At 42.3% G+C, this 12,858-nt stretch overlaps 1 protein-coding gene across 8 annotated transcripts in view; it reads left to right on the top strand.

The window, feature by feature from the left end:
- Positions 1 to 12,858, top strand: part of LOC114350564 (fibrillin-like protein dumpy) — a 99,527-nt gene that overhangs the window by 78,915 nt on the left and 7,754 nt on the right. For all 8 annotated transcript variants that reach the window (XM_028301410.1, XM_028301416.1, XM_028301426.1 and 5 more), the window contains 4 exons: positions 10,923 to 11,237; positions 11,490 to 11,789; positions 11,887 to 12,351; positions 12,475 to 12,831. In XM_028301410.1, the coding sequence (XP_028157211.1) occupies positions 10,923 to 11,237; positions 11,490 to 11,789; positions 11,887 to 12,351; positions 12,475 to 12,831 (1,437 nt within the window). The remainder of the gene's footprint in view (positions 1 to 10,922; positions 11,238 to 11,489; positions 11,790 to 11,886; positions 12,352 to 12,474; positions 12,832 to 12,858) is intronic.

A 12,858-nucleotide genomic window follows, 5' to 3' on the forward strand; every position in this document is an offset into this window, starting at 1 on the left:
GTATTCTACAAATTTTCTGTATGAAAGTATATCTGTATAAATAAAATAGTAGTTAAATGTTTAACAATATAATTTTTTGCAGTTGTAAACGTCAATCCTTGCAATCCAAGTCCGTGTGGTCCGAACAGTCAATGTAGAGAAATAAACAATCAAGCAGTATGTTCCTGTCTTCCAAGCTTCATTGGCAGCCCACCATCTTGCCGACCAGAGTGCACAATAAGTGCCGAATGTCCGTCCAACGAAGCTTGCAACAACCATAAGTGCATCAACCCATGTTTGGGCACCTGTGGATATGGAGCAAGGTGTGAGGTTGTCAATCACAACCCTATATGTTCTTGCCCCAACGGCAATACGGGAGATCCATTCTCACGATGCATTCCCATAGGTAACTATCAACAATTGAAGTATTTATTATTTTATCAAAAATAGGAGTATCAGTTATGATTTTACACCGATGCTGTCTGTTTATTTCAGTCGCTGAACCTACACCGCCAGTTGACCCATGCACGCCATCACCTTGTGGACCGTTCTCAATATGCAAAGTGATAGGAGAATCACCATCATGCACTTGTCAATCTGATTATATTGGAGTTCCTCCAAATTGCCGGCCAGAATGCATCAGTAATTCTGAATGCTCCAGCAACACCGCATGCGTCAATCAGAAATGTAGAGACCCGTGCCCAGGAAGCTGTGGTTACAACGCAGACTGTAAAGTCATTAGCCACGCATTAGTTTGCACTTGTCCTTATGGCCAAACTGGAGATCCTTTAGTTTCATGCAATCCAATTAGAGGTAATGATATAAAAATTGTTTAATATCAACTAATATTATATTAGCTTGTATGATGAACAACCATAAGCCTAATGAATCAAATTATTTCCAGATGTACAAATAGAATATAGTTCACCGTGTGAACCTTCACCCTGTGGCATTAATGCTGAATGCACAGAAAGAAACGGAGCTGGAGCATGTAGATGTATTGAATCCTACGTTGGCAACCCGTATGAGGGCTGTCGACCAGAGTGTGTTATTAATACGGATTGTCCACCAATGCAAGCTTGCATTCAAAACAAGTGCAAAGACCCTTGTCCCGGCGTATGTGCCTCAAATGCAATATGTCAAGTAGTAAACCATTTGCCATCTTGCTATTGTCCGCCAGGTTTTACGGGTAATGCATACACCTATTGCATTGAAAAAGTTGAAGGTAATATCTATAAAGAAGTACTTAATCGTTTTTTTTTATAAAACTAATATAATAAAAACAACAACTTAATAACTTGCTAATTCATTTCAGATTTTACGAAACCAACACCGTGTACGCCATCACCTTGTGGTCCCAATAGTCAATGTCGCGAAGTGAAATCCCAAGCAGTATGCACTTGTCAAACCGACTTTGTTGGCACTCCACCCAATTGTCGTCCAGAATGTACGATTAATAGCGAATGTCCAATTGACAAGGCATGTGTTAATCGCAAATGCGTTGATCCGTGCATAGGACAATGTGCACTAAATGCAAACTGCAAAGTATTCGCTCATAATCCAATATGCTCATGCAAGGATCGCTTCACGGGTGATCCATTCACTAATTGTGTGCCAAGTAAGTAAACATCTTAATTTTTCAAACTTTTAATAGCAGACAATATTCAAACGTCGCAATGATAATACTTTCTGTTTCAGTACCATTATCGATTTCTCCACCGCCATCCAATGTTAACCCGTGTGTGCCTTCGCCTTGCGGACCAAATTCACAATGTCAAGAATACGGTGGCAACGTCAGATGCACTTGCCTTCCTACCTACATAGGATCACCGCCTAGTTGCAGGCCAGAATGTAGCGTAAACTCAGAATGTAGCGCTCTGACTGCTTGCATTAATAATAAGTGCGTCGACCCGTGCCCAGGAGCGTGCGGAAATAATGCACAATGTAACGTCAACAACCACATACCAACTTGTGCATGTCTGCCGGGATATTTTGGAGATCCATTTAGTAATTGTATCATCATTCAGAACGGTAAATTTACATATAACCTACTTATGTTAAAGTAATTATCGTATAAATACTTTTTGATTTCATATCTATCTTAAATTTTACAGAACCGGAGCCTATAAATCCGTGTTCGCCATCTCCATGCGGTGCAAATGCGATTTGCCAAAACGGAGTTTGTTCATGCTTACCGGAATATTTTGGCGACCCCTACTTTGGATGCAAACCTGAGTGTGTACTCAACTCCGATTGTCCAAGAGATAAAGCTTGTATGAAGAATAAATGTGGTAATCCATGTATCGGGACATGTGGAACGGATGCTATCTGTGAAGTTTTCAATCACATACCAATGTGCTCTTGTGCTGTTGGTTTCACAGGATCTCCTTTCCACTATTGTACGAAAGTAGAAGGTTTGTATTTAATAGTTTTATTGAGTTAAACCTATTTTAATACTATTAAAAGTTACATGTTTAATTGATATATCTTCATATTTCCAGAACCACCAGTCCAAATTAACTTGTGCGAACCCTCTCCATGCGGTCCCAACAGCCAGTGCAGGGAAGTGAATGGACACGCCGTTTGTGTTTGTGTGAAAGGTTACATTGGCAGTCCACCGAATTGTCGTCCGGAATGTGTCGTCAGTTCCGATTGCAAGTTAAACCAGGCATGCTCAAATCAAAAATGTATAGACCCATGTCCGGGTGCTTGCGGACGTAACACTCAATGTATAGTGGTCAATCACAATCCAATATGCACATGCCTGTCTGGTTATTCAGGAGACCCATTCTCAACATGCCAATTCATTCGTAAGTATATGATTTTGTTATACTAACACGTAATTCGTTTCCCTTAATATTTTATAAGTCCAGTTAACCTCAATTTATTTTTGTTCTAGCTGCAACACCACCAGTTAAAGTAAATCCATGTCTACCTTCACCCTGCGGACCTAACTCAGAATGCACTGAAAATGGTGATAATGCACAATGCAAATGCTTACCAGATTATATAGGAGCACCTCCAAGCTGTCGACCTGAATGCACGAGCAACACTGAATGCGCATCTAATATGGCATGTCTGAACCGCAAATGTAAAGACCCGTGTCCAGGTTCTTGTGGCATAAACGCTGAGTGCCGGGTAGTGAGTCACACTCCTATTTGTTTATGTCAAAATGGTTTCAATGGTGATCCATTTATTAGCTGCAGTATCGTAGTAGCAAATTCAGTGCAAGAAAGACCTACGCCATGTGTACCCTCACCTTGTGGTGCAAATGCTGAGTGTAAAGAATTTAACAATGCTGGATCATGCACATGTTTACCGGGATATTTCGGAAATCCATATGAATACTGCAAGCCCGAATGTTTATTAAATTCAGACTGTCCTTCTAATTTGGCATGCTATCAAAATAAGTGTCACGATCCATGTCCTGGTACATGCGGCATTAATGCACAATGTAATGTTATCAATCACATCCCAAGTTGTACATGTCCTGATCAGCACTTTGGCGACCCTTACAAGATTTGTACTTTTAAACCACAAGGTAAGTTGCATACTTCTAAAATTATGTACATTGTACATACCTACAGGTATGTTTCAATTGGCAATCAATATTAGAAAAGTTTTCATTTTGATTAAATCATAAAAATATTTATTTTATTTGCAGATGAAATATCAGACCCATGTAATCCATCACCATGTGGACCGAACAGCCAATGCAAATCTCAAAACGGTTACGCTATTTGCACTTGCTTAAATGGCTACCAAGGATCACCACCAATGTGTCGCCCTGAATGTGTAACAAGTCCCGAGTGTCCTCTTGACAAAGTTTGTGAAAATCTGAAGTGTACAGATCCTTGCCCTAAATCTTGTGGTGTTAATACAGAGTGCAGAGTTATCAAACACAACCCGATATGTACCTGCAAACAGGGCTATACTGGCGATCCGTTCTCAGTATGTTTCGTTCTTCAGACACCTCAAGCACCAGTAGAACCGATAAATCCATGTGTTCCTTCACCATGTGGATTGAACGCGCAATGCAGAGATATTGGAGGAATACCATCTTGCACTTGTAATCCAGGATTCTTCGGCAGCCCACCAAATTGTAAGGCCGAATGTGTCATTAATACCGATTGCAGTAATGACAAGGCGTGTATCAACATGAAATGTATAGACCCATGTCCTGGCTCTTGTGGATTTAATGCAATTTGTAATGTCATTAATCATGTTCCTGTTTGTTCGTGCCCATCTGGGTATTATGGCGATCCATTTTCATCTTGCCAAATCAAACCTCCAGGTAATTATAAAATTAATAAACATAGGTGACCACAATTTGTAATGTCTGTACCCCTTTAGTTAGTTTTTAGTTTCTAAATATAAATGAGTTTCAATGTTTTTTCAGAACCCGAACGTGCTCCTGATCCATGTAATCCATCTCCTTGTGGTGCTAATGCTGAATGTAACAATGGTGTATGCACATGTCTACCTGAATATCACGGTGACCCCTACTTTAATTGCCGACCAGAGTGTGTGCTCAGCACAGATTGTCCACTAGACAAAGCATGTTTGCGATCAAAATGCGTCGATCCATGTCGAGATATGTGCGGTATAAACGCTGAATGTAACGTGTACAATCATGTAGCCATCTGCAGTTGTCCAGCCGGTATGACTGGCAATGCATTTACTCAGTGCACAGTTGTTGAAAGTAAGTTGTAAAATATTTTAATAAAAAAATAAGTATGTTTGCAATATCAACAAAACTTAATAACGCAATGATTTTTATTAATATTCACGTCATGTTATTTCAGAACCTGTAATAAGACCGTGCGAACCATCTCCGTGTGGACCAGATAGTACGTGCAGGGAGTTGAACAATCAAGCTATCTGCGCTTGCTTGCCAGGTTACATAGGCAACCCTCCGAACTGCCGACCTGAATGTATACAGAGCACTGACTGTTCACCATCTTTAGCCTGTATTAATCGAAAGTGTCAAGATCCTTGTCCTGGATCTTGCGGTCACAACGCTATATGTACTGTGATAAATCATAATCCGATATGCAGTTGTCCTCCAAGATACACCGGTTCACCATTCTCATATTGTTCAGGTACGCATTTGAAGATTACTAAGAATAAGCTTTATTTAGTTACACATGCTTACCATGCCTGATAAAATAATTAACGTTGAATGTTTTTGTTTTTCAGTGTTGAAGGAGGAACCACCTAACAATCCATGTATCCCATCACCTTGTGGACCAAACTCTTTGTGCACGGTTTCCGCTAGTAACTCTCCGACATGTTCTTGCCAGCCAACATTTGAAGGTTCTCCACCGCAATGTCGTAGAGAATGTACAAGTAGCGATGAATGTCCTTTAAATAAAGCCTGTATAAACTATAAATGTAAAGACCCATGCCCAGGATCTTGCGGTATCAATACATTATGCGCTGTTCACTTGCACAGCCCCATGTGTTCATGCCAAAATGGATATACTGGCGATCCATTTACATCTTGTTATCAATTGGCACCGGCTGTCGCACCTATCGATCCATGTAACCCATCACCCTGCGGTGCTAATGCTCGTTGTAGAGTATCAACAAACGGCGCTGGGGCTTGCATATGCGAAGTTGGTTACTTTGGCAATCCATATGAATCCTGCCGCCCAGAATGCACAGTAGATACTGATTGTCCTTACAACAAGGCATGCCTACGAAATAAATGTGAAGATCCATGTCCAGGAGTATGTGGTTCAACAGCAGTATGCCAAGTTATTAACCATGTGCCAACATGTAGTTGTGCCGTCGGGTATACAGGAAACCCATACAGCTATTGTCATATAATCATAAACGAACCAAGTAAGTAAATCGTACACCAATCGTCGATCATAATGAGCTGTAAAATAACTGTAAAGCATAATACAATATCTAACATATTCTTTTTTTCTAGCTCCGCCACCTCAGGATCCATGCGTACCGAATCCGTGCGGTAGCAATTCAATCTGTAAGATTAATAATGGACAAGCTACGTGCTCCTGCATGCCCGACTTTTTCGGTGCACCTCCAAATTGTCGACCAGAATGCACAATTAACTCAGAGTGTGACTCTACACAAAGCTGTGTAAACCAAAAATGTAGGAACCCATGTATCGGCGTTTGCGGAGAAAATGCTGAATGTAGAGTTGTGAATCATGCACCAATTTGTAGTTGTCGACAAGGTTTTGAAGGAGATCCATTTATCCGCTGTGGAGTGATACAAAGTAAATATATTTCTTATCTAATCCTCTTTATAAGCATATTCAAATCCATATAATATATAAATCAATGTAATTTTTAATTTGCAGGATTACCAGAGCCAGATGTGAATCCTTGTTTGCCATCTCCATGTGGACCGAATTCCTTCTGCCAAGTTATTAACAAAATACCATCATGTTCATGTATGGACAACTACGTCGGATCACCACCGAACTGCAGACCTGAATGTTCCATTAACTCTGACTGTCCCAGTAACAAAGCGTGTATAAACAGCAAGTGTCTCGATCCTTGTCAAGGATCTTGCGGCTTACAGACAGAGTGTCACGTATATCAACATGCTGCTATATGCAGCTGCTTGGAAGGGTACACTGGTAATCCATTCCAAAGTTGCCACGTAAAAGAAAAAATAGGTAAGCATTAGATTTAGAAATAAGTACATAACTTCTGAACTTTGTTTTCGGTTCAACTCAGGCAAATCAGAGAAAAAAGATTTTAGTTTTGTATGAAGTTTATCCTGACATTGTCTTTGTTAATGAAATAAGACTACCTACTCATTATAACTAAATGAAGACACAATAATTGTAATTTTTTAATTTTCTTAACTATAGCATTTTATTATATTTCAGAACCAATTCCGACTATTTATGACAAGTGCAATCCCAGCCCATGCGGAGCAAACGCAGATTGCAATGACGGTGTATGCACTTGTAAACCAAATTACTTTGGAAATCCATACCTAAGCTGTCGTCCAGAGTGCACAACTAACTCTGACTGTGCATTGAATTTAGCCTGCAGTAACAATAAATGCATTAATCCATGCGCTAATCTGTGCGGTCAAGGAGCCCTGTGTGAAGTCTATAATCACATACCAATGTGCAGCTGCCCTTCAAATACAACAGGAAATGCTTTCTTTAGTTGTGTGGCAATAACTGGTTAGTATAAAACCTTAATATTATATGCGACTAAAAACATTGATTCATTGTAATGAATAATTTAAATCACTTACCGTGATGATAATTTAAGATTAATTAAATAGAATGAAATAACCATAACCATGTGCATTATTTCCATCTTAATATAAAAAAACATTGTTTAATTTCAGCACCACCAAAGAGGAATCCATGTGAGCCTTCACCGTGCGGACCGAATAGCGTGTGCCGTACTATAAACGAACAGGCAATGTGCTCATGTCTGATTGGCTACTTCGGTGCCCCACCATCGTGCAGACCAGAATGTTTGGTGGATTCAGATTGTACAAGCGTTATGTCATGTTCCAATCAAAAATGTGTCGACCCATGTAGAGGCTCTTGTGGATTGAATGCTGAATGTAGAATTCACAACCATAAACCTATTTGTTACTGTCCAAACGGTTTCAGTGGCGATCCATTTACCCAATGTTCCATCATTCCTTTAAGTAAGTATCAGGAAAACTTTTTCTCTACACCTTCTGATAAGTTTGGGTTATCATTTATTATAACTTTTTCTATTCTTTCAGGTTTGCCGCCTGCCACAAGAGCTCCATGTGATCCTTCACCTTGTGGACCTAACGCGTTATGCCGAGCCGTCAATGACTCTCCATCTTGCACTTGCTTATCTGGTTTCATTGGGAATCCTCCTTATTGCCGACCAGAGTGCGTAACAAACAGCGAATGTAGTTTTGACAAAGCTTGTGTCAACAAAATCTGCGTCGATCCTTGTCTAGGAGCGTGTGGGCGAAATGCAGAATGTCGCGTGATCAGTCATTCACCGCAATGCATTTGTCAACCTGGCTATAGAGGAGATTCGTTTGACCAGTGTACACCAGTGTCTGGTAAGCGATTTAAAATAAAAAGCGGTAATGCTTCTACTGCCTTCTTCAAAAGAAGTATCCAAATGAAATTATTCTGTTTTTTTTTTCAGTTCCTTCGACAAGACCACCGGTCCCAATAAGACCTTGTTCACCGAGCCCCTGTGGATTGAATGCGATTTGCCAAGAGCGTAACAATGCAGGAAGTTGTTCATGCTTAGTGGGATACTTTGGCAATCCTTATGAGGGATGTAGACCAGAATGTGTCATTAATTCGGATTGTACAGACAACTTGGCCTGTGTGAACAACAAATGTCAAGATCCGTGCCCAGGTCTATGCGGTACAAATGCTCGCTGCCAAGTAGCAAACCACGTTCCTAATTGCATCTGTTTAACTGGTTACATTGGAAACCCGTACGACAACTGCATTCTGAGAGAAGGTAAACCAACTAACAATTTCATAACTACGATAGCAATACATATTTTGTCATTTTGCTTATGTTATCTTTTTCTTTACAGAAAAACCAATAAACCCGTGTAATCCATCACCGTGCGGACCCTATAGCACTTGCAAAGAAATGAATAATCAAGCTATATGCACATGCCAACCAGAATACATTGGTGCACCTCCAAATTGTCGCCCTGAATGTTTAACAAGCCCAGAATGTCCACTTGAAAAAGCATGTGTCAGGCAAAAATGTGTCGACCCCTGTGTTGGTACTTGTGGGCAGAATGCTCAATGTCGCGTGCATCGTCATAGTCCCTATTGCACATGTTTATCTGGATTCGAAGGAGATCCATTCACAAGATGCTATAGAAAAATAATTGAGCCACCTGTAAAACCTACTCCATGTGAACCCAGTCCATGTGGTCCATTTGCAACTTGTAGAGATGTTGGTGGTTCCGCTATATGCAGCTGCAACCCAGGCTATGTCGGCGCCCCTCCGCGTTGCGCACCAGAATGCACTATTAATGAAGATTGTCCAAATAACAAAGCATGTGTTCGGGAAAAATGTGTAGATCCCTGTATTGGATCCTGCGGGCCCAACGCAGAGTGTCGAGCTATGAACCATGTTGCTATATGCACTTGTTTAAGAGGTTATCGTGGCAATTCATTTGAAGGTTGCTACATATTAAGAGGTAATTACTTTTTTCGTTTCAAAATATGATTATAAGTACCTTAACTAATTTTAATTAATTTATAAGTAAGTAATACGCATTATTCTTATTATTTAATTTTTACACAGAACCCGAACCTAACCTACCACCGTTGGATCCATGCATTCGTAATCCCTGTGGAATAAATGCAATTTGCGACAATGGAACATGTTCTTGCGTGCCAGGATATCAAGGCAATCCTAATATAGAATGTCGACCAGAATGCACATCTGATAATGAATGCTCAAAACAAATGGCGTGTGTAAACTATAAATGCGTGAACCCCTGTGTAAACGCATGTGGTGTGGATGCTGTATGTAATGTGTACAACCATTTAGCAATTTGTGAATGTCCAGCGCCACTGCAAGGAGATCCATTCTTAGCTTGCCGTCGACCTATAGGTAAGTCATAAAAAAGTTTCTGCTTTGTGCGGACGATTACGAAATAGGACCCTCATGCTAGTTCACGTCATGTAGAAAATATTTTGAAATTGTTTTCAAAAAATCAAACAAACCGCGTATTTGTGTAATGCTGAGCAATTGCAATATAAGAAAACTACTTACATAATGCTTCATCACAGAACCCGTGGTGTCGGACCCATGCACGCCGAACCCTTGCGGCCCGAACAGCATCTGCCGCGCTGCGGGCACCGTGGCCCACTGCTCGTGCAGACCCGCCACGGTGGAGCAGCGCGGCGCTGGCTGCCGCTCCGAGTGCCAACGCGACGCCGACTGTGCGCAGGACCGCGCCTGTCGCAACAACAGGTACAGTGTTCAGAAAAAACAAAAGAACTACCAAATCACTATTATAACTATCCCCAATTTACAGCATTATACAGCTGGAAACAATGGTTATTTACTTTCATAGGTAAAACGTAAGTGGACGACGAAGGCTAATTTAGAAATTAACATTTTAATTAATTATTCATTTAAAACAGATGTCGCGACCCATGTCCTGGCGCCTGTGGGGCCCACGCTATATGTCACGCGCGGTTCCACTCGCCAATCTGTTCATGCCCGCCTAACTACATCGGAGACCCATTCATAAGATGTTTGCCAGGTATGTTACAAAAACATCGTGGAAAACCACGACGTAAAAAAAGTTCTTTCTGATGTTCAGTCTCTAAATGTTATCTTGAAATCGATTTCACAGCCGTCTTCGAAACGGAACCGAAGAGATCAGAATGTCCAGACTGCGGTCCGAACGCAGATTGTATCGGCGGTCAATGCCGCTGCAGGACCAGCTTCCTCGGATCACCGCCGTTCTGTCGCTACGAGTGTCTCAACTCCAACGACTGCGACGGCCGGTCCGCTTGCGTGAACAGGCGTTGCGTCGACCCGTGCCCTGGCGCTTGCGGCGCGGGCGCAATATGCACACCAGTCGCGCACGAACCCCGTTGCACTTGTCCCCCTTCCACTACTGGAAACCCCCTTATGGAATGTCGTCCCATCGGAAATATTCGTAAGATAGATTTAGATGACAACGCTTATTATAAAACAAAATTGAAATGTTTGCTAGTAGTGAATCGAAACGTTAATACATGAAAAACAAATAGGGAATCTCAATTGTGGCTAGCTAATGTTTTCGCATTTAAAGCTTAGGCATGGGTTTTACTTGCGAAACTTAGTGAACTGCTTCTTGGGACGTGACTTTAATTTTTCCTTTTCGGATAATTTTCGGATAATAGCTTAATAGCGTACTTGCTGTAATTATGCGCAATTATGAACTTATTTCAAATTGTATGTTGATATTTACAGCCAAACCACCAAATGACCCGTGCTCTCCATCACCATGTGGGCCTGGCGCGATTTGTCGCGTGAGAGGAAGCGGCGCTTCTTGTGAATGTGAAACTGGCCTCCACGGGGACCCGTACACGGGATGCCGTCCCGAGTGCCTGTCAGATTCGGACTGCTCGCCATCGCGCGCGTGCATCCGCTCGCGGTGCCGCGAGCCTTGCCAAGGCACGTGCGGCGTGGGTGCCGACTGCGAGACCGTCAATCACATACCACTATGCTCATGCCCACCTGGAACAAGAGGAAATGCATTCGAAATATGTGAAATCATTAAATCAGGTAAACAGAATCTTAGTTAAAAACATACCACATGTGGCATGTCAAAAGTCACACAAATCTAATAATACCCATTAATACTCGTTTAATAATAAGTAACTGTTAACACGTCACAATTATGAATTTTTTCACGATATTTATTTACACAGTCCTACTAAACTTGTTCCATTATGTTATAGTAATTCGTTATGCCAGTGATACGGCATTTTATCAATCATGACATGATTAACGTATCCATCTCGTTATCTGACGCAGCACCACCGTGTACGCCATCGCCGTGCGGCCCGGGCGCTCTCTGTACGGTGTCAGGCAACAACGCCGTGTGCTCGTGCCCCTCGGGCACCAGCGGCGACGCGGCGTCCGGAGGCTGCCGACCCGAGTGCGTGGTCAGCTCAGAGTGCGCACGCGACCGCGCCTGTGTCCGCAACAAGTGCGTGAACCCGTGCGAGGGAGCATGCGGCCTGGCTGCCCTGTGCAGAGTCATCGATCATGCACCGATATGCTCATGTCCTTCACTGACAACCGGTGATCCATTTTTGGAATGCAGACCTACTGGTAAATATTCATATTTATGTATATTCATTCATGTTATCGTATAGACAAAAATATATGTCTTTGTGTTGCTATTACGTATTTTCACATTCCATTACAGAACCGATCGAAAACGACCCGTGCGACCCTAACCCGTGCGGTCCACACGGCACATGCCGAAACGGCTTCTGCACTTACCCAGAATGCATCGTCAATGACGATTGTCCTGGAGACCGAGCATGCATAAACAGGAAGTGTACGGACCCTTGCATCAACGCTTGCGGTTTGAACGCATTATGTACGGTGGTTAGACACGCGGCGGTATGTTCTTGCCCTGCTGGATACACTGGCTCAGCCTTCGTTCGTTGCGAACGTATCATCATTGAAACGCCACCACCGCCGAAACCTGAATGCGTTGCTGACGAACAATGCCCAGACAATGCTGCGTGTGTGGACTCACGATGCTCGCCGGTATGCGGACCCACTAACTGTGGTATAAACGCTCGCTGCTTGGCAAGACAACACAGAGCACGGTGCGCTTGTCTACCAGGATATGAAGGCGACGCTTACAGAGGATGTTATTCAGGTAAATATTAAAGAATAACTATGCTATTTTATTTGTACATTATTTTTAATTATAAATAACTACATTTTATGAAACTGTAGTACTGTACTGTATTGTTTACTAATTAACGCAATGGATTTACAGTTCAGTGTCATAGCAACAACGACTGCCCTGATGACGAAAGTTGTGAAAGCGGCTCGTGCATCAAAGTTTGCACACGTATACAATGTGGAACAAACGCTCACTGCGTCGCTCGAGGACATACTGCATCTTGTGAATGCGACTCTGGCGCTCGGGGCAACCCGTGGACCGGATGCCAAAGAAGCGAGTGTGTGGTGGACGATGACTGTGCCTCTTGGCTGGCCTGTAGAAGTGGCGTTTGTCAAGACCCATGCCCTGGCGCATGTGCCCAGGGCGCGCTTTGCACCGTCAACCGCCACGCACCTGTTTGCGAATGCCCACGAAATACTCAAGGAGACCCCAAGATATCTTGTCAACCAGGTTTGTATTGAATAATATGACTTTTAA

This window comes from Ostrinia furnacalis, unplaced genomic scaffold (assembly GCF_004193835.3).
Source record: "Ostrinia furnacalis isolate ACB-3 unplaced genomic scaffold, ASM419383v2 OfSCF0075, whole genome shotgun sequence".
Classification (NCBI taxonomy): Eukaryota; Metazoa; Arthropoda; class Insecta; order Lepidoptera; family Crambidae; genus Ostrinia; species Ostrinia furnacalis.